General features: G+C 38.3%; 3 protein-coding genes across 5 annotated transcripts in view; 2 read left to right on the top strand and 1 right to left on the bottom strand.

The window, feature by feature from the left end:
• The first annotated feature begins 1358 nt into the window (after window positions 1-1358).
• Window positions 1359-11373, top strand: LOC106869720 (uncharacterized). 2 transcript variants are annotated; one of them, XM_089359522.1, is made up of 5 exons: window positions 1359-2150; window positions 3513-3667; window positions 6093-6175; window positions 8968-9068; window positions 10970-11373. In XM_089359522.1, exons 1-5 carry the CDS (start codon window positions 2121-2123, stop codon window positions 11036-11038), a joined length of 438 nt encoding a protein of 145 aa, XP_089215648.1. In that variant the 5' UTR covers window positions 1359-2120; the 3' UTR covers window positions 11039-11373. The 2 variants fall into 2 exon arrangements, with proteins under 2 accessions (XP_089215648.1, XP_014771052.1); XM_014915566.3 differs by lacking the exon at window positions 3513-3667 and having other exon boundaries at window positions 1385-2150.
• A 2156-nt stretch (window positions 11374-13529) lies between these two features.
• LOC106869716 (uncharacterized) overlaps window positions 13530-22559 on the bottom strand; it is a 49284-nt gene continuing 40254 nt past the window's right edge. Inside the window, exons 3-4 of the mRNA XM_014915561.2 lie at window positions 15014-15416; window positions 13530-13681 (exon numbers count right to left, since the gene is read on the bottom strand). Of these exons, the coding sequence (XP_014771047.2) occupies window positions 13582-13681; window positions 15014-15416 (503 nt within the window). The 3' untranslated portion in view covers window positions 13530-13581. The remainder of the gene's footprint in view (window positions 13682-15013; window positions 15417-22559) is intronic.
• Window positions 15874-22559, top strand: part of LOC106869723 (uncharacterized) — a 91944-nt gene continuing 85258 nt past the window's right edge. The window contains exon 1 of one of the 2 annotated variants that reach the window (XR_016243598.1): window positions 15874-16661. Coding sequence is in view for 1 of the 2 variants with exons in the window: in XM_089359520.1 (XP_089215646.1) it covers window positions 16638-16661 (24 nt within the window). In the remaining variant the exon portion in view is untranslated. The remainder of the gene's footprint in view (window positions 16662-22559) is intronic. The other variant, XM_089359520.1, reaches the window with a different exon arrangement.

Raw genomic sequence — 22559 nt, 5'->3', positions numbered from 1 at the left:
GATCAACGGCGGGTATTGCTATTTATTAGATATAAAATGGTTTCAAAATTTGACAGAGAGACAGTAGTTTTTGAAGGGAGGAGGTACTGGATTACATCGATCTCAATACTTGACTGGTACTTTCTTCCTCGATCCTGAAAGGATAAAAGCCATAACATATATATATATATTGGCGGCCTAGTCAGTGAGAACTGAGAAGAGGACGGACAACATTCCATGGGTTGGGCAGGATTCGTGACAGACGAACTATAGACAGAAACTTCGCTGCGGGCTAGCTAGGAAGTTGGTCAGCAGTAACACAAAAGGGACTTCCGGTGGGAGAAAGAAAACAAAAGAATGTCAACAGTGTGAAGCAAATCTGGACTAAACAGAAATAATTGACGACTTAAGCTGTGATGTACGCAAAGTAATAAACCTTTGATAAATGTCTTCTCGTCTCCACTAGTTTGTTTGCGTTTAGCTTAACAAAGCTATACATGTTTAATAAAATTAATGTGTGTGTGTGTGTGTATGTATGTATGTCTTTGGGTCTGTATTCCCCACCCTCCACAACCGCTTGACAACTGTTGCTGGTGTGTTCGTGTCCCCGTAATCTAGAGGTTCGGCAAAAGAGACCGATAGAATAAACATCAGGTCTTTAGAAAAATATGTAAGTCCTGGGGTTGATTCATTCGACTATAAAGTCAAAGCGGTGCTCCAGTATAGTCGCAGTCTAATAACTGGGCAACTAAGAGAACACACACGCACACATATACAGACACTATACTTTTACAAGAACTGTGGTGACAATGACTTCTCGTTAAAATTCAATAAATATGTACTCAAAAAGTATTGTGTAATCCTTCAGTTTAATGTTAAATTATTTGTATTATAATTTAACATAAAAACAAACATTTATGTATGTATGTATTTAGCAGAGTGCAACACAAGGTGGGCAGAAAAGTGCTTCAAAGATTCATTCAAAGCCCCACTGAATGACACCTGGGAAATGAAGGCACAGCACCGCCCTGTCTGGCGAAGCTGAGCTAACAGAGGTGCCATCTCCTACGAACAGAATAGGATCGCAGGCGCACAAAGAAAACGTGAGCTGCGCAAGTCCAGAACCAACTCCTTGCCTTCATTCTCAGCAGACCAACAGTTCCCGACTCTGCGGCAGAAAATTCCGAACATGTATTGGCTTGATCGACAACAGCCGGATGCACCGTGATCCATCTTCTTCTCCCATGTGATCCCCTGGTCATCGACGACAACGACGGACGAACATCAATGCATGTATGTATGTATTTTCACTTTGGTTGAGCCAGTTTCTTGCTTCTCTGGAGTTTTGTCTGTGTTCATAGGGTTATCAGGCGACCCTGTGAACACAAGCAAAACTCCAAAGTTGCAAGAGACTGACTCAACTAAAGAAAAATACATAGATATCCGATATCTATGGATGTGCTTAATAGAGGTATTTAACTCGGTGTTAACTGTATTAAGCACGTCCACGGATAGTATCTATCAGACAAAATTGAAAATTGAAGATTGTTTGTTCTGCCAGAAAATATCTGAAAATACACAAATATCCATAGAGTATTTACAATGACAAATATTTAAAAATGAAGTGAGCAGAGCAAGCAAATCATTTTGTAAAATGATTTGCTCATTCCATTTATTATATATACTTTACAAGAACAATATAATTTACAAAAGTAAACTAAGAAAATAAAGACAAAAACCTAATTTAGAGTTATACCCCTTACATCCACAATGTGTCGGTGATGACCCAAAAAGATATTCTATTTATCAAACAGCATTTCAAGTACCTATTTCCGTCCTTCATCTATATATTAATCAGTTTCTGAGGACCAGCAGAACGTTCCGAAGATGCTTGGTTGGAGACTTCTTTCACGTTTCAACTGTAACAGTTCGAGCCATTCTAATTTGATCTCAGTGCTCAATACACAGTACACCCGGCATTATGTTTCACGCCGTACAGAGTGTGGTTTTAAAATTGGTGATAGCGCGAGTTTGTCGCGAACATTTAACCATACTCACCTTAAAACGCTCGCTGGTTTAATACTTGATTTTAATCCGATTCACTTCGACCCCGAATACGCCAAAAACACTCGCTTTAAGCAATGCATCGTTCACGGTGTGTTAATCAACGGGTAAGTTATTATGTTAAGCATGTGTTTTTATTATTAATTTATATATTCATTTATTTAATTGATCTAATTAATATTAACAGGTGATCGGGGAACAGAAATTATCTACCAATGTCACAATACCTCTATGCATGGCCAGAGGGACGAACTAAACTCGAATGAAACAATGTAAACAAAACCATTTATATGTAAATATTAGTTTTAAATTTTGACACAAGGCCAGCAATTTCAGGGGAGTGTATTAGTCGATTGCATCGATCCCAGTGTTCAACTGGTACCTATTTTATCGACTCCGAAAGGCTGAAAAGCAAAGTCGATCCAGGTGGTATTTGAACTCAGAACGTAAAGTTGGAAGAAATGCAGCTAAGCATTTTGTCTGGCGCAGCGACGATTCTGTCAGCTCGTTGCTTTATTGGCATAACTACAGGGTTTTACCCCCCAGACTTTGGGAGGTCATAACTTTCAGAAAAATGAATTTTTTTTAATGAAATTTTCTACGCATATAGTATTAACTATGTTATGCCGCTTTAGGCATAACTACAGGGTTTTACCCGGATAATAGCCGGTCCATGGATTCCTTGGAATCCATTATCCGGCAACATGTCCGTCCAGGGAGCATCATTTTCACTGATGAATGGACAGGTTATCGCAATTTGCAGCAGCAAGGGTTCCTGCATTTAACGGTAAACCACTCAGTTTCATTTGTTGATGAAGCCACAGGTGTACATACAAATCATGTAGAAGGAATGTGGGCGCATGCTAAGCGCAAATATCGGCAACTTTATGGTACCTCATCCGAGTTGTTTTCCACGTATTTAATAGAATTCATGTGGCGGAAGAGGTACTCCACTAGACAGTTTGAGCACCTCTTTGCTCAAATTGCTGAGCAATACACATTTTAAATACACATATACATGACATACTTTTTTTTTAAACAAACATTTTTTAACTAATACAAGATTTCACATAAGATCAATGAAGAACACAAACGTACTGAAACAGTGACTAAACTTGTTATTTTGTTGGGATTAATCCACCTTTAAAGTGAAAAAAACAAAACCGACGTATACAACAGGTATGTAAAATATATTTGTGTACTTTTTCTGTTTATTCTTAATCTTCGTGTTTTTGGAAGATTGAAAAAAAAGTTTCGGAAAGCTAACATTTAAAAATTCTTCGGGAAGCGACACTGTGATAGTTTCTATATTTAACCGTGCGTGTATATTCCTATTTTTGCTCCTGTTCTCTTCTACTTCTCTACTAGAAACGTTTACTTTGGAATTTACTTCTATTGAGAGAAAAAAAATCGTGTGCATGTTATTTTTAACGAAAGTTTTCTTATGACGGCTTCTCTTCACTGTCTAGAAATCTACGGATGCACATACGCACATAATCGACAAAAATGAAACAAATATGGACGACTTGCTCCGAAACACCACCGAGAGGGGAACGCTTCTCAAAAATAACCTGCAGTTGTTTCCTTCAAAATTCCTACATGCACGATATGTACATACATCAAGGTATATTTGTAGAAAATTTCACGAAAAAATATTAATTTTCCTGGAAGTTAAGAGGAATTTAAGTGGACTCCGTTGGAATTTCCGACAATTGTCCCCCAACCCCATTCCAAAAAGCTTTCACCGGAAATTTTTGTATATTCGGATTCTACATAGTTAATACTATATGCGTAGAAAATTTCATTAAAATTTCATTAAAAAAAATTCATTTTTCTGAAAGTTATGACCTCTCAAAGTCTGGTGGGTAAAACCCTGTAGTTATGCCCCGCTTTATTTATATGTAAATATTAGAATAAGTTTGTTTATATATAAGTCAAAAGAAGGAAGGGCAGCGCCTATGACCCCTTTTCAGGGTCACTGAAGCCTGATGGGTAGAAAAGGAGGTACGTACATGTGTGTGTGCGTGTAAAAATGTTCAGATAGTGGTGTTACGGCTTCGAAGTATAAAGGAACATCCCACTTGAAGCACAAATTTGTGTTACTGTGTTTCAAAAGCTATGCTTAAGTTTTGTGCTTCAAGTTGTTCAAAAGCCACTTTCTGGCCATAACCACTCTAGCAGCCAAAATTTCCTCCACTTACACTTGACCGGTTTTTATATAGATCCGCACCCGGTGAACCCGAGCACTAAATCTCAACGTCCGGTCACAGGAGTGAAACAAAAATCATGTAATACTTCTAATGCAATGTATATTGAACAAATATGAAGGAAAATATGCGCGCTGGCAAATGGGGTGGGGGTGGGGAGAGGGCTCGGAAAATTCACACGGTCAGCCCTACACAACCCGAGCGCTGAATCTCAACGTCCGGTCACAGGAGTGAAACAAAAATCTCCCCACCCACCCACCCCCGTTTGCCAGCGCGCATTTTTTCCTTCATATTTGTTCAATATACGGTGCACTTCAACAACTACACTATTTTTTTTTCAATTTTTCTACCGGGTTTCACTCCTGTGACCGGACATTGAGATTTAGTGCTCGGGTTGTGTGAATTTTCCGAGCCCTCTCCCCACCCACCCGTTTGCCAGCGCGCATTTTTTCCTTCATATTTGTTCAATATACGGTGCACTTCAACTACTACACTATTTTTTTTTCAATTTTTCCACCGGGTGTGGATCTATATAATAACCAAACGAAATGGCAGAGTCGTTAGAGCATGGGACAAAATATTCTGAAGTTTTACTCCAGTTCCTGTGCTCTGAGTTCAAATCGTGCCGAGGTCAAATTTACCTTTCACCGTGTCGGGAGCGGATAAAATAACGTACCAGTCCAGGGCAATGGAGTAGCTGAATACTGGGAGCATTAGAGAAGATCCTTGTGATATTTGTTCCAGCTCTTTACATTCTGATCCCATTGATGGTAGACTTAATTCATTTGCCTGGTTTGACACCACTTCCTAGCACAGTTCAATTTGTTGCTGAGTGAAGGAAATTTAGTTACTATTTCTAGTAGTTCAAATGACCACTTAGAGGCTTCCTTGTATAATTTGTTTAGGCTACGTTTGTTACTTAGAAATAATATAACTGGTATAATTGTATTTTGGCTTGTTAGATTCATACGATGAACATAAATGATCTGAGTAAGTAATAATAATAATATAAAGTTCTCAGGTACATTACCACAAAGACAGAAAAAAAGGGACAGAAGGCAGACATATAAGTCAAATAAGGAAAAAAACAACAATGAAGGCGAGATAAAAACTAATCTTGAATAGGCTAGCAACCTATCCATGGGGAGATTAGCCGCTCATCCATATACTGCTTTAGAAACCAGAGGTAATCACTGTCTGCATTGATACTTGTGAACTGATGGCGAGTTAACTTTTCCTTGGTCACAGTCTCTTAAGACTATGACTATTACTAAGCTATTGATTAAGACTAAGGTTGTTACTTGCTACAGATAAGACATTGATTAAGGCTGTTACTTGTCCTACTCATAAACCATTGCTGTTACTTACTATATTCATTGTTTTACATTTGGTACACAAGGCTTATCAAGTTTATAGAGTAAATAAATTAAATATTGTGTTATGATCTTTGGTTTGTAAACAATAGTTACAGGGTAAATAATATATTGGTGGAGGTGCAATGGCCCAGTGGTTAGGGCAGGGGACTCACAGTCGGAGGATCACAGTTTTGATTCCCAGACCGGGTGTTGTGAGTGTTTATTGAGCGAAAACACCTAAAGTTCCACGAGGCTCCGGCAGAGGGTGGTGGCGACCCCTGTTGTACTCTTTCGCCCCAACTTTCTCTCACTCTTTCTTCCTGTTTCTTGAGTAACGCTGCGATGGACTGGCATCCCGTCCAGCTGGGGGGGAACACATATGCCATAGAAACCGGGGAGCCGGGCCCATGAGCCTGGTTAGGCTTTGAAAGGGCGAAAAAAAAAAATAATAATATATTGTAATATAAATACCATTGCTAATTTTCAGACTGGTTTCTGCTGTAATTGCTACACATATACCAGGACCTGGAGCTGTTTATTTGTCAAGTTCTATAGAATTTCCCAATGCTTGTGAGTTTTCTCTTCTTGTATTTTTTTTTTGTTGTTGATTTTTTTTCATTTATGAAGAACATATAAATACATGCATTTGTCTTATACATATGTATGTATGTGTGTGTGTGTGTATGTATATATGTATGTCTATATGTTAGTATGTGTGTGTGTATATAAATATATGTGTGTGTCTATATGCATGTATGTATGTATATGTGTGTGCGTATGTTTTATTCTTAGCATTAAACTTATCAAAATTAGAAATGATCTAATTATAAATCTCACAGAAAGACATAAGCAGTAGTGATACGATAAAGCAGTTGTTTACTGTCAACGTAATGTGACAGACCCATTAAGGGAATTATACTGCTGCTATTTAGCCCTAGGAAGCTGGACTGCTTCCTGTTGGCCTTGACACATTTCCTGTGTCCTTATATTTGTGAAGGGGAGACAGGTCTGTCACATTAAGTTGATAGTAAACAACTGCTTTATTAAACTTATCATTAAACCAAAAGATTGCTTAATATTTTTTGTAGAATACACATTTATTATACTTTTACAAGAATAGTGTTGACAAGTGACTTTGAAGAACAATCTGGTGAAGGCTGAAACTTCGAAGTCACTGTCAACTCTATTCTTGTAAAAGTATAATAAATGTGTATTCTACAAAAAATATTAAGCAATCTTTTAGTTTAATTTTAAGTTGTTTTTATTATTTTACATAGAAACAAACTGTGTGGTAAGAATTCTGCTTCCCAACCACATGGTTCCAGGTTCAGTCCAACTGTGTGGTATCTTGGGCAAATGTCTTCTTCTAAAGCCTCAGACCGACCAAAGCCTTGTGAGTGGATTTGGTAGACAGAAACTGAAAGAAGCCTGTCGTGTTTGTGTGTGTGTGCGTATGTGTGTGTGTTTGTGCGCGCATGTGTGTTCGTGTGTGTGTGTGTGAGTTTGTTCCCATAACTTAATGGTTCGGCAAACGAGACTGATAAAATAAGTACTAGGCTTACAAACAATAAGTCCTGGGGTCAGTTTGTTCGACTAAAGTTGGTGCTCCAGCATGGCAGCCAGTTGACTGAAACAAGTAAAAGAGTGTATATATATATATATATATATGCATTTGTGCCTGTGGCATGTGAACAAAACATTGGACTGACTCCTATGCAGGTGGCGCGTAAAAAAACACCATTTGAGCGTGGCCGTTGCCAGTACCGCCGGACTGGGCCTCATGCCGGTGGCATGTAAAAAGCACCCACTACACTCTCGGAATGGAAGATGAGGCCTTGCTTGAAGTGATTGAACAGCAACCAAGCACATGTACTCATACTTTGTCAGCAGAACCTGGTCCTTCACAAAACACCGTTAATTGACCCCTCTATAAGTTCAGCCTTGTGAACAGATGCTGACAAGAAGCTTCTCATAAACTGACCAATGGCTAGGCTGAACGACATGTGGACATTTGGAAACAACTGCTGGCAAATCTTTGAGATTCTTGTTTTTGGCATTGAATTGTAACTGGGGATGAAAAATGGATCTATTTTTGTAATTCTAAAAGAAATTTGTGGCCTTGTTCCAGCCATGCTGGGCAAAATGCTTAGCGGCATTTTGTCCATCTTTACATTCTGAGTTCAAATTCTGCTGAGGTCGACTTTACCTTTCATTCTTTTGAGGTCAATGTGATCAACGTACCACCTGCCCAAAATTGCTGGCCTTATGCCAAAATTTGAAATTATTATTTTTATTATTAAGGCAGTGAACTGTCAATTCTTAGCACACCAGGTGAAATACGTTTCGGTATTTCGTCTGTCTTTACATTCTGGGTTCAAATTCTGGTGGGGTTGACTGCCTTTTATCTTTCTGGGGTTAATAAAATAAGTACCAGTTGAGCACTGGGGTCGATGTAATTGATTAGTCCCTCCCCCAAAATTTCAGGCCTTGTTTCTATAGCAGAAAGGATTATTATTATTAGTATTTTCGTTTGTGAGAGTAGTCCAGTTTATTTCAGATATTCTCATTTTAAAAACCATCTCTGGCTAATCATTGAGAGGATGTTGGTGTTGCTTTGGCAGAGGTTTGCGCTCTCTGAGTGCTCTTGTTATTACTATCATCATTATTATTATTATTATTATTATTTACTTTTACTTTTCATGTTTGTTACAGTCACTTGCCGAGACACACCCAGCATCCTAGGGCGAGTGAAGGATAAGAGATGTTACAGTGTGACTGAAAGTTTGGGGAGGGGCAGTAGCGAAATACTTTCATGTAATACAGCATAAACATTTAAATCGATACGGTTTTTCTAAGGATGTATGCAGCACAATTTTTTGGATTTCTCTGAGACATGGTTCTCCTGGGATCCTATCTAGATGTTTCTGACATCCCTTTTTTATCATACCTAGGGCAAGAACAGGTCTTGTGTTAAGATGCAACATCTTTTGTGTTTCAATTACCAGGTCCTTATATTATTATTATTATTATTATTATTATTATTATTATTATTATTATTATTATCATTATACTATCCAAATACTGCTAAGGTCAGCTTTGCCTTTCATCCTTTCAGGGCTAATAAAATAAGTACCAGTTGAATATTGTGGTCAATGTTATCATCTTTCTCTTGTACTCAAAAGTTACTAGCCTTGTGTTAAAAATAGGAAGAATTATTATTGTTTTTGTACTTATTGTTATTATGTTGTTTTGTTTTGTTTCAAAATAAATTGTTAGATGTTTTCTATAATTGCAACACATAATATGTAATAATATCCATAGAAATGACCTGAGCTTACCCATGTCCACGTCTGTATTTCCAGTGTTTGTTGATGAACCTGTCACCAGTGAAGTTACAGTTACATCTATCAAAGGAATGGTCATGACTTTGAACACAGTTGCTACAGCCACAGACAGAGACAAAGTAAATGTTTATGATTCTTCTTGCCTTATGTATTTTCCTGGTCTTGTATAAAAAGTAGTATCAAAGAGTTCCCAGACTCTCTCTCTTTCTCTTTTACTCTTTTACTTGTTTCAGTCATTTGACTGCAGCCATGCCGGAGCACCGCCTTTAGTCGAGCAAATCGACCCCAGGACTTATTCTTTGGAAGCCTAGTACTTATTCTATTGGTCTCTTTTGCCGAACCGCTAAGATACGGGGACGTAAACACACCAGCATCGGTTGTCAAGTGATGTTGGGGAGACAAACACAGACATGCAAACACACACACACACACACACACACACACACACATATGATGGGCTTCTTTCAGTTTCCATCTACCAAATCCACTCACAAGGCTTTGGTTGGCCCGAGGCTATGGTAGAAGACACTTGTCCAAGGTGCCACGCAGTGGGAATGAACCCGGAACAATTGTGGTTGGTAAGCAAGCTACTTACCACACAGCCACTCAAAAAATAACTTATTGACCTAAGTTTTATTTTCATCTCCTTCCAAATAGTCACCTTGTGAAGCAATACACCAGTTTCAGCATTCTTGTCACTTTTGGAATCCAGCCTGGGAATTGTTTTCTGTAAGTGAATCAAGGACCTTCTGTGATTCACTCTGGACCTTGACAATGGTGTTAAAATGGTAACCTTTGAAGGCAGGTGTGGAAGAGATACCGTATTCTTTTTGGTGACAAACTCATGAGTGAGGAGAGGTTAGTGACAGGGTGCATTGTTGTCATGAAGAATCCAATTCTTCATGCTCCAAGAATTTGGTTGCTTTCGCTTAATGTCCAGCCCCAGATGCTTCAAAACATCGCAGTAGAACTCTCGATTGATGGTCTGACCCTGGGAGATGAATTCTCGATGCACAATACTGCGGATGTAAAAAAAAAAAAAACGATAGGCGTAGGAGTGGCTGTGTAGTAAGTAGCTTGCTTACCAACCACGTGGTTCCGGGTTCAGTCCCAGTGCGTGGCACCTTGGGCAAGTGTCTTCTACTATAGCCTCGGCCCGACCAAAGCCTTGTGAGTGGATTTGGTAAACAGAAACTGAAAGAAGCTCGTCGTATATATATGTATATATATATATATATATATATAAATATATATATATGTATGTGTGTGTGTGTATATGTTTGTGTGTCTGTGTTTGTCCCCCCAACATTGCTTGACAACCGATACTTGTGTGTTTACGTCCCCGTAACTTAGCGGTTCGGCTAAAGAGATCGATAGAATAAGTACTAGGCTTCCAAAGAATAAGTCCTGGGGTCGATTAGCGCGACTAAAAGGTGGTGCTCCAGCATGGCCGCAGTCAAATGACTGAAACAAGTAAAAAAGTAAAAGAGTTGAGCTGCTCCTGATTGAGCTGTGGCTTTTGTTTTGTGCTCATGTCACTGGAAACATTGCACATGACCCATTGCCTTCTTGTTATAAATCTGCTGAGGTATGCTCAATATCTCTGTAGCAGACTTTCCTAGTTTAATGCAAAATTTCATGTTGGCTCTTTGTTCCTGTCATGACAAAAATCACAGACTACAGCATACACACGGTCACTAAAACACAAACTTCATAACCTGCAAAGTAAACACAGTAATATCACTCAGCACATTATCTCAGTTTTACGATTTCAATGATGTGACCATTTATCTTAAAAATGATATTGTAGGGTAGGTGTGAGAGGCTGGATCTGGCCAGTGCAAACTTAAAACAAGTAGACTCTTTAGGCCTGATATGGCCTGTTTAAATATTAAAGGGTTAAAGTGATTTAAGTTAAAACCATCACTCCAAATTTTTTGGCTTTGTACTTGTCTTATAAAAATATAATTGTATTACGTAAGATTATTGTACTAATATTTCTCTCCTTTCTTTCTTGTAGATTGTCTTGAAAGGTAAAGCTCGAGTTCTTGTACCAAAATTCAAAATGAAAATAGTTTATGAAAAATAAATAAACATACACAAGATCGTGCCTCTATAAGAAAACCAATAAAAGCATATGTGTGTGTGTGTAAAAGACAATCAAAGGATAATGTCAATATATAACGACCATGTAATATACTCTCATTTGTAATTGCATTAAAAAGTATCAACTTAGACTTGTGCAAGTCTTACTAAGGGAAAACTTTCATCTGGATATTGGCAACTGTTATCTGTACATTGTATATATTATGGAATTTAATGCAAAGAATGTGTGTGTGTTTTTGGAAAACAAAGACTGATCAATACCATTCAATGGATTCATAGCACAAAATATTATGTTGAATAAATTTTTTATTCTTTAAATTAAGTGTTTGTATAGATGCAAAGGACACGTGCAAGAGATTGAAAAGTAGCAATTAGCAGGAATCAAATTTGTATTAATTAGATGACAGAGGTTCAATTCCTTGACTTTCATCCCTCTTCATCTCTCCAAGGATGATAAAATAAAGTAACAATCAGGAACTGAAGTCAATGATATCAACGAGCCACTTCCTCCGCCGCTGCCTCCTCTTCCTCCTCCTCCTTGTTGCTGACAGAATTATTAGCATGTCAGGCAAAATGCGGATCTTGTTCAAAACGGGGGCACCAGTTTTCATTAATGTTTTATGTAGTGTTTTTGGTACCGAAAGACTTTCAAACTTCATATACTTATCTATTTTGTGTTATAGAACAGAAAAAAAATTTTGTATTCAAATTTATTTCATGTAAAAAATTGTCTTATTTCGATAATTTCAACCAATCACTGACAAGTATTCAGTTGTTTACACTTAACTCCTTTGGCTGTTTAAGCGGTGTAAAGCGTATTTAATTTCCATTTATAATTTCGTTAACATCTGCCTGAACTGTATGTGTACAACATTTGCATTTTTCATTTTCTTTCACGCGTGTTTATTTCGTTAACATCTGCCTGAACTGTATGAAAGGTTTATTAGCTACTGCCTAACCCTAACCCTAACCCTACTGCCAATATGCTTCAGCCATTTTTTGACAAGGAAATAATAATTTTATCACCACCCAGCACTTAATGTATTCGGCTGAATGGACGTCAGTCATTGGTTGAAATTACAGAAATACGACAACTTTAACATGGAAATAACTTGCGATGTACGTTTTTTTGTTAAGAAGATTAAGAGAAAAAGATGTTTTATATGACACATTCTACCAGTGTCCCAAGTTTCAAAGTGTTTCGTTAAGAAAATACTGGTGCCCCCGTTTTGAACTAGATCCCAAAATGCTTAGCCAAGGCTGTCTTTGCCTTTCATCCTTTCAGGGTCAATAAATTAAGTACCAGTAAAACACTGTGGTAGATGTAATTGATTATTTCCTCCTCCCAAATTTCAGGCCTTGTGCCTTTAGTAGAAAGGATTATTATTATTATTATTATTATTATTATTATTATTATTATTATTTTTGAGTGAGAGAGTAGTGCATACCATCAAAGTGACACTGGGGGTACAAATATACGCAGCCCAATATACCCATCATGTCTACATGCGCGATAAGGGTACACCAGATACATGCACCACAACCTTAGGTGTGCGACATGGTGATCTCATATCGAGATAAACAACATATTATTATTATTGTTGTTAAGGCAGGTAACTGACATAATCAATAGCATGCCGGCCGAAATGCTTAGCGGTATTTCATCTGCTGCTATGTTCTGGGTTCAAATTCCATCGTGGTTGATGGCAGAATTGTTAGCATGCTGGGCAAAATGCTTAGCAGTATTTCGTCCTTCTTTATGTTCTGAGTTCAAATCCCACCGAGGTCGACTTTACCTTTCATCCTTTCAGGGTCGATAAATTAAGTACCAGTTGAGTACTGGAACCAAATGTAATTGACTTAACCCGCTCCCCCAAAATTTCAGGTCTTGTGCCTTTAGTAGAAAACATCGTCATTATTATTATCATTATTATTTTTTTATTATTATTATTATTAAGGTAGCAAGCTGGCAGAATCATTAGCACACTGGACAAAATACTTTGTGACATTTCTTCTGGCTCTTTGCATGCATTCTGAGTTCAGATTTGGCTGAGGTTGACTTTGCTTTTCATCCTTTTGGAGTCATGACCATGTGGTTAAGAATCTTACTTAGCAACCATGTGTTTTGGGGTTCTGTCCCACTGCACAGCTCCTTGGGCAAGTACCTCATACTATAGTTCTGAGCCAATTAATACCTTGAGACTGAATATGTTGCATGAAAACTGTATGGAAGGCCATCACATATATATATATGTGTGTGTGTGTGTTTTAGTGTTTGTACCTACCATTACTTGACAATCTGTATGGGTTTGTTTATATCCTCATAATTCAGTAGTTCTGCAAAAGAGACCAATAGAATAAGTCCTGGATCAAATACTATGTTTGATTTGTACAACTAAAGTCTTTGAGGTGGTGCCCCAGTTTGGCCACAGTCCATTAAGTGAAACAAGAAAAGATATAAAAGACATAAACACTAACAATACACACATTTTTATTTATTTATACTGAAAAAAAACCCCAGATCATTTATATATTTCTTAAATCCATAATTTGATTGTAGAATTCTCTGTCTTTGGGATTCTCTTCACATTTCACTGCATTGTTTGGTGGTACCATCTGATGATATCTGCAGTGAGAATATCAAGAGAAATTGGATATTAATAATAGATAAAAGCAATGAAAAATATTCAAAAGTATATATATATATATATATATATATATGTATAGTACAATATTCTCTCTTGACTGTAAGTATTCAGCTAATAACTGTACACATGTCTTCATTGAACACTAAACTCGGCTTGCGAAGACCTGTTAGGGCAAGCGAAAGCGAAATCGTGATAGCACCTATACCAGTAAATCACTAAGCACCATCCAAGCGTGATCGTCGCCAGAGCACCAGCTGTCTGGCTTTCGTGCTGGTGGCACATAAATAGCACCATTTGAGCGTGACCGTTACCAACGAGAAAGAGAACTGTGGTCCATGCAGTGCCGACCCCGATGTGCTGGTGAAAAGTAGTGTTTCTTTTAGACCCTGCATGTGTTGTGCTTAAAAACGTGTTTACATTCTTGAATGTGATAAAGTGTAGAATTAGATTATTATCCTGCTTCCAGCTTCAGTGTTGCTGCCAGGAGTTGAAAAATAGGACATATTTCTTCTCCACCTTATTTTGAGATTTAGGGGGGATTTTTGAAAAACAAGGGGGAATTCGCGGCTGTGTTCAGTGAAAAAATTAAACACTACCTGGCAGTGGCTAAAACGCAAACCGATCAAGTTTATGTATAAATTTCATTTTTATATGTTTGTTTCCTTTTACACAATATTAAAACAACGGCTAAAAATTTCCTGAAGCAGCACCCTCAGTAATTTTGTCTACGAGCCGCCACTGCTCACATCTATTCCCTCTGGTGTTACTGTCACATCAAAATGCGTCCAGTACACTTCGTTAAAATTGGGATCAACAAGCTCTCTCCCTTTAGTCTTGTCAAAAGCAAAATAACCTCCCTAGTGCTTGTGCCATGAAAAAAATGCACTAAGTACACTCTGTAATGTAAAAAACAGAATCCAGTCATAGAAACGAAACCAAAAATAAAACTTTATGTACGAGCTGTGGAGTTCTGACTCATCTAGGAGTGCAGCAGCAAGTCGTCTAACCCATGCAGGCATGGGAAGTAGACGTAAAACGATGGTTGCATTTGCTAATGTCCCTTTATGTTCGGATTTAAAATCCTACCCAGGCCCTTTTTGTCTTATCCTTTGAAGGTGATAAAATATAGTAGTTGGGGTTGACGCGATTTTCTGTTGCTCCCTCCTACAAAAAGAAAAAAAGGCAGAGTCCTAGTATGGCCGCAGTCCAGTGAATGAAACCCATAAAAATGATATAAAGAATAAAAAAAATTTCACCTGTCCCACAAAAACAACAACAATAAAAGGAAAAATATAAAACACGGTACGGACCTCAGCCAATCACCTTTGCAGAGGACCCATGGTAGGATGTCAACTTTCTTATGTAATTCCCAGGATATCTGAGGGCTGATGAGGTTCGGGGTTCCAGCTGCCCTACCGCGTGTAATGAGTCTTTGCTTTACATCGTAGCAGCAATGTTGCACAGCAAGAGTTATCATACCTGGCTCCAGCAGCGAACGTATGCAGAATTTGGCACCCGGTCTGTAGATGTCTCTGCGTTCGGCAGGTGAACTGGCGATCTCCCATGTGAAATATGACTCTCTTTGTTCGTCCCATAACTGGTTGTGCCACATGAGGTTCGGGAAGACACATGGGCAACTTGGTAGGTTCTCCAGCTGTTTCAGGTACCGTCTCAAAGAATGGTATTTACATTGAATCCACTGGCCGCAGGAATCTAAATTATGTAGAACAACAGATGAAATAAATTAATTAAAAACTGATTGATTAATGGTTAGAATAACAAAGAGAAGTTGTCGATACCAGCGTCTCATAGATTTGGTATTTTTTTTTTATGATACTGGAATGGAAAGATGAAAAGGTATTGTCGACTCTCAAAGGATTTGATCTCAGAACGACATGGATGGATAGGTGCAGGTATGACTGTGATTAAGGAGTTCATTTTGAAACTGTGCGCTTCCCATCCCACTGTCAAGCATCTGGGACGAGTTTTCGTTTGCTTTATTATCTTGTGATATATATATATATATATATATATATATATGATATCGAGTATTAAAAATTAATGACGCAACATAGTTTTAAGAATTTATGACATAGCATTGTCGAGAATTTATGACTTAATATTGAGAATTTATGATGTATCAGAGTTTTAAGACTCTATGATGTAATATTGAAGGTCGAGGGTTTATAACGTAACATCCAGTATTGCGAATTTATGACATAATATAGAGTGATGCGAATTTATAGAGAATTTATGACGTAACATCGAGTATTAAAATTAACGACCTAACATTGAGTGTCAAGAATTTACGACATAACATCAAGTATGAAGAAATTACGACGCAACATTGAGATTTTACGACGTAAACATCGAGTATTAAGAATTTAAGAAGTAACATTAAGCATGAAGAATTTATGACATAACATTGAGTGCCGAGAATTTATGATATAACATCGAGCTAAGGTAAAGGCACTTGTACAGTGGAAATTGAACTCAGAATCAAGGGCATAGCTAATAACGGTTCAAGAGGAGCGACGCCCCACCCCTCCTGCACATTTTTAAAATTGGCGCCTTTTCAACAATTTTTTAAAACTTGTGCGATAAAAGTCGAATCTCTTCTTTTTTTTCTTTTTTGCTTTCTGTCAATCGCTTGTCCTTGGAAGAGCTTTCTGGAATAATTACTTTCTTTGACCAACCCAGCTCCCCCACGTGTTTTTGAACTGTCTGCTCAATCTCCTGTGATGTGTTGGTGGCCGTTGACACCTAAAGAACAAAAACCAAACCCTGACGTTATAACCTCTCGACACTTGTTGATCCTGTGGAATTTCATCTTTTTCACGTCACTATCAGAAGTTTTAAGTTTCATACATAATGACGTTGTTACTGAAACATGAAATTAATGAATGTATCATAGGATTACGTATATCATAACTAATGAAATATTTCGCGGAATATAAGGTAAGTGAGTTTAAAATTGTTTGATATGTGTTATGACGCATTTTTGTATGTGTTCGTTCCTCCTAACTTTAGAACCTGACTACGCTTTTGCTCAGAAGCATATGGTTCTAAGCGAACTACATACGGCCTTGTTGTTTAATCAAGGATATTAATCTAATCCTTCAAAATATCATTGCATATTGTTGACCACCTTTGGCTTTTCATTTCCCAATCAATTATAAACCACTACTTAATTAAATTATAAATCAGAAATTGTTATTGTAAAATGTTTATTGTCCGTAATGTTATATCTCTGAGAAGGTTTAATCAATTAAAAATCTATTTATCTTTAAACGTCATTGATAACGATGTCAAGAATTATATATATCTTGTTGGGGTTTTCCACAAATCTGTATAGACATGTTCCAGAGTAAAACAATACTTACGATAATTGGACACACATTTTAGATGATGAACCGAAGAAATGAATTCTGTGCAGTCACTCGGCCTGGTTCGATGTAACAGACTTATCCCCCCCCCAAAAAAAACTTACTGGTCTTGTACCAAACATTTGAAACCATTATCATTAAGCTAGTGAGCTGGTAGAATCTTTAGCACGCCAGTAAAATGTTTAATAGCTTCTCGTCCGTCTTAACGTTCTGAGTTCAAATTCCACCGAGGTCGACTTTATCTTTTATCTTTTTGGGGGTCGATAAAATAAGTACCTGTCGAGCACAATTGCTGGCCTTTCTTCAAAATTTGAAACCATTATTATTATTATAGTATTAGTATCATCATCATCATCAAAAGGCCACGGGTTTGCAGAATAGGTAGAGTGTCAAAGTACTTACTCTTTTACTTGTTTCAGTCATTTGACTGAGGCCATGCTGGAGCACCGCCATTAGTCGAGCAAATCGACCACAGGACTTATTCTTTGGAAGCCTAGTACTTATTTTATCTGTCTCTTTTTGCCGAACCGCTAAGTTACGGGGACGTAAACACACCAGCATCGGTTGTCAAGCGATGTTGGGGGACAAACACAGACACACAAACATACACACACATATATGCGATGGGCTTCTTTCAGTTTCCGTCTACCAAATCCACTCACAAGGCTTTGGTCGGCCCGAGGCTATGGTAGAAGACACTTGCCCAAGGTGCTACGCATTGGAACTGAACCTGGAACCATGTAGTTCGTACGCAAGCTACTTACCAGACAGCCACTCCTACGCCTATACTTGACAATAATTTAACCACAGCTCTTTATCTTCTGATAAAACCAACTTCGGGCGAATAAGGATCGATTAAATAAATACCAGTAATTCACTCGGAGGTAGGGTGGGGATGATGAAACCGAATGTTCCCTTGCTTCAATACATTGCTTTGTTACTAAATTACGAAACCATTTGAAAAATCAGTAGAGTGTTGGGCAAAATGCCTGGACGTATTTGTTCCGGCTCTTAACATCCAGAGTTCAAATTCCACCGAGGTCAACTTTCTTTTTCGTTCTTTCGGGGGCAATAAAATAAAACATCAATCAGGTACTAGGGAAGGATCGATATCATGGACTAATCCCTACCTCCAAATTCGTGGCCTTGAACTTATATTAGAGACAATTATTATTTTTACTAGTGGAGGCGCGTGGCTTAGTGGTTAAGGTCTCAGCACCATAATCGTAAGATTGTGGTTTCGATTCTTGGACCGGGCGACGCGTTGTGTTCTTGAGCAAAACACTTCATTTCACGTTGCTCCAGTCCACTCAGCTGGCAAAAATGAGTAACGCTGCGATGGACTGGCGTTCCGTCCAGCTGGGGGGAACACATACGCCATTGAAACCGGGAAACCGGGCCCATGAGCCTGGCTAGGCTTTGAAAGGGTGCAAAAAAAAAAAAGGATTTTTATTATTGGATTAAATTGGATAAGGTAGCACAGTGGCAGAATCATTACTATGCTGTGTAAAAGTCCTTAGAACCATTCTTTACGGCTTTACGTTCTAAGTTCCGAGATCGCCTCTGCTTTTCATCCTGCGGTCGATGTAATTTGATTGGAGTTTTAGAACGGTAGTTGTTTCGTTTTTTAAAACTTGAATACCATTAAGGTAAATGTTGCCTTTTGTCATCCCAAAGTCGATAAAAAAAAAAAGTACTATTCATGCATTCGGGTCGGTTTAATTGACTAACCAATACTTAAAATTTATGGCTTTGTTCCAATCTTAGAAATTATTATTTTTATTATTGGATGGTCGGAATTTCTTCCCACTGCTTATATTCTGAGTTAAAATCCCGCCTAATTCAACTTCGCCTTTCATCCATCCGGTATCGTTAAAATAATATGCCTGTCAAATATTGTGGTCGGTGGTATCGACTAAATTCGTCCCCTTAAAACTGCTGGCCTTTGACTGAATCAGAAACCGTTATTGGATAGCCAGGTTTAAGTTTTATGGGGACATGTCAGATATATTTCGCCCTTCTCCTGAGAGACGTCTATCGCAAGTGGCAACTGGTTAGAAACATTTCCAGATGTGTTAACCGGAATGTGGTGTTGGTGCTGCTGAAGAAAGGCATGAGGGGACATCAAATGTTAACCCTTTCGAGAGTAATATACAAAAGACTTTAAAGTTTGCATGAATCAGCGATTAAGATTTTCGCTGAGGTGTTTGCGAAGAGATTGGCGCTTGTCGAAAGTGAGACTCTTAATGGATCCATCCACACTAGTCTCCGCCTCGAGGTGAGGCACGAAATAAACATGGCTTTGATGGGGCCATCATTTACTTTAGATCAAGCCAATTTCTATGAAGTCGACCACTGGTAACTGACAACGTTTCATAAAATACCAGGTTTCAATCTCGTTTTTGAATGTTGAATCACTTTAATATACAATGATTTCTACTCTGTCATCAAACGAAATGGCCACAAAGAATTGTTTCCATTGCATACTCGGTTTCCCGAGAGGTTCTTCTCTCAAAGCTCCTGTGCATTTTGGTTATTTCTACGAAAGCTACTGGTGTTGAGTGAAGGCGCGTGGCTCAGTGGTTAGGGCATTCGGCTCACGATCGTAAAGCCGTGAGTCCAATTCCCAGCGACGCGTTGTGTCCTTGAGCAAGACACTTTATTTCACGTTGCTCCAGTCCACTCAGCTGGCAAAAATGAGTAGTACCTCTATTTCAAAGGGCCGGCTTTGTCACGCGCTGAATCTCCCTGAGAACTACGTTAGGGGTACACGTGTCTATGGATTGCTCAGTCACTTGCACGTTAATTTCACGAGCAAGCTGTTCCGTTGATCGTATCAGCTGGGACCCTCGTCGTCGTAACCGACGGAATGCTCCTTTACAGGTGTTGAGGGGTATTCTGACCGAAGTGTGATGCAAGAAGGTTGTGTCGGCATGCATGGATAACGCTTGTTATTATGATGTACACCGCGAGGCAGTTGATGTTACACCAAGGAAATATGAGGTGGTGGACAGGAGGAACACCCATTGGCCAGAACAAGTTGATAGGCTAATATTTCGGCGCTTGGAGAAGCAAGTCAACATCAGCAGGAGTCATGCGTCTGTTAAAATGTTTGAGGTTTGGTTCGAGCTAGAACTTCAATTGGAGATGAACTGAGATGAAGTTACGAACAAAGATTGTTACAATCGAAGACTAAAGATAAAAAATATATATATCTGTCGGGAAAGAATTCCAATTTTTAATAAGAAAGACTTGAACGAAGAAGGGCTTGAATGCTGGATACTATATAGAAATCAGAAGCAGTGAATCAGAATGCTCGAGTGGAGACGGCACTAGAGTGCATAGTTCGGAAGAGTAGGGGCTACTGTAGAAAAAGTAGAGTGAAAAGGCAGTATGTAGAACAGAGGTTAGAGTATTTTGACGAGTGACTTCATGCCAATTATACATAAAATACAAATATATACCTAAAATATCACAAGTTAAACAACATTTCACGTACAGAACATCCTCAATATAATGGATATCATAACTGACATGACACACTCTACACAAAACGCAGTCAATACAGTAATACAGTTTATACAGTTTACAAAAGTAACAATAAACTGGGCACTAACATAACAGTGTGTAAGTGATAACCCAGTCATAAACAATGAAACGAAATTCTTTTATAGCCGACTAACACAGATTTTCGTGATGTTAGAGTAAACACATTCGCATAAAATGAAAACAAAAAACAAACAAATAAATTCTCAAATGAGAGAGAGATAACAGGAAAACTGGACTATTCCGCTTTCTACAATTACTCGGGCTGAAATAGCAATAAAACTGTGTGTGTGTGTGTGTAAATGTTGTGAGAACAAGAATTAAAACTGAATATTTTGACAGTTAAAACAATTTTTTTTTAAAATTACCTAAATAGCATAACTACTCTGAGTGTTATTTATGGTTTGCAGTGCCAATCATAACATATGGCGCTGTACATTGGGCTGGAATGGAACGTAAAATATCTAGATTCCATAAAATTCTACAAGAAAAAAAAAAAAAAAAAGGCACATACTACACAATAAACCTAACACAGATTCACTGTGCGTCCACTAGCGAAGCTAAAAGTGGAGAAAGGACCGATCCATTCTGAAGAAGTTGCACATTCAGGGCGTGGGTGGTTTTCATGTTGTGGGGTCGGCATAAAAAAGAGCCACTCTGGGCAGCACAAATCCTATCTACACCACTGAGTACGTCCTTAGAAGAAACGATGCAAAGAGACTATTGAACCACAGGGAGCAGTTGAAGATGAAGGTCATTAACCCGTAAACGGCGGGAAAGGGTTGCATGAATGTGTGAGCCAAACGGGCCCCAAAAAGAAAGAAATATCCCACTAAAGTCTTATTTTCTTTAGGGTAACTTTTATACTTATTTACTCTTTAGATAATTATTAAAAGATTTTAGTTTCTCGCACAATAAAATTTACTATCTCATTGTCGAAAAGTGCCATAAAATATTCCCTTTCGTTTGGTGGTAGCCATATCCATGTAAAATTTTTGAAACCTCAGTTGATGATGTCTGCTGTTTAAGGGTGAATGTTTAAGGTCCGCAATTTTTCCAGCTCACAGAAAAGCCTGCAACAGGTCATTGTTGATTATGATGCAAAGGTTGCAGATCGATTATATCCGCACCAAAAAAAATTTCACGAGAAATCGAATAAGATTTCAAACATCTAAAATCTTAATCTTAGGTAACAGTAAAACGGATATACTGATGGCACATTAGTCAACCAAGCTGAAGAAGTTGAAAGACATAATGAAAGTGTATAGTTCTATCGTGGTGAACACCATATAAATCAAATGTGGTGAACAACCGTGAAGGTATAGTGATGTAGTGAACATTATTCTTTTCTACTCTAGGCACAAGACCCGAAATTTTGCGGGGAGGGGACCAGTCGATTATATCAACCCCAGTACGCAACTGGTACTTAATTTATCGATCCCGAAAGGATAAAAGGAAAAGTCGACGAAATCTGAACTCAGAACGTAAAGATAGACGAAATACCGTTAATTATTTCGCCCGGCGTGGTAACGTTTCTTACTTCTTTATTGCCCACAAGGGACTAAACATAGAGGGGACAAACAAGGACAGACAAAGAGATTAAGTCGATTACATAGACCCCAGTGCGTAACTGGTACTTAATTTATCGACCCCGAAAGGATAAAAGGCAAAGTCGACCTCGGCGGAATTTGAACTTAGAACGTAACGGCAGACGAAATACAGCTAAGCATTTCACCCGGCGTGCTAACGTTTCTGCCAGCTCGCCGCCTTTTGTGGTGAACAATATTAAAGGTATATTAATTCCGCTGAGGTCGACTTTGCCTTTCATCTTTTCAGGGTCGATGAATTAAGTACCAGTTGAGTACTGGGGTCAATGTAATCGACTATCCCCCTTCCTCCAAATTCCAGGCATTGTGCCTATAGT

The sequence above is a fragment of the Octopus bimaculoides genome, chromosome 11 (genome assembly GCF_046866305.1).
Source record: "Octopus bimaculoides isolate indiv1 chromosome 11, ASM4686630v1, whole genome shotgun sequence".
NCBI lineage: Eukaryota > Metazoa > Mollusca > Cephalopoda > Octopoda > Octopodidae > Octopus > Octopus bimaculoides.
The sequence above is the reverse complement of the archived record's forward strand: the minus strand, read 5'-3'. Positions and strand labels throughout refer to the sequence as shown.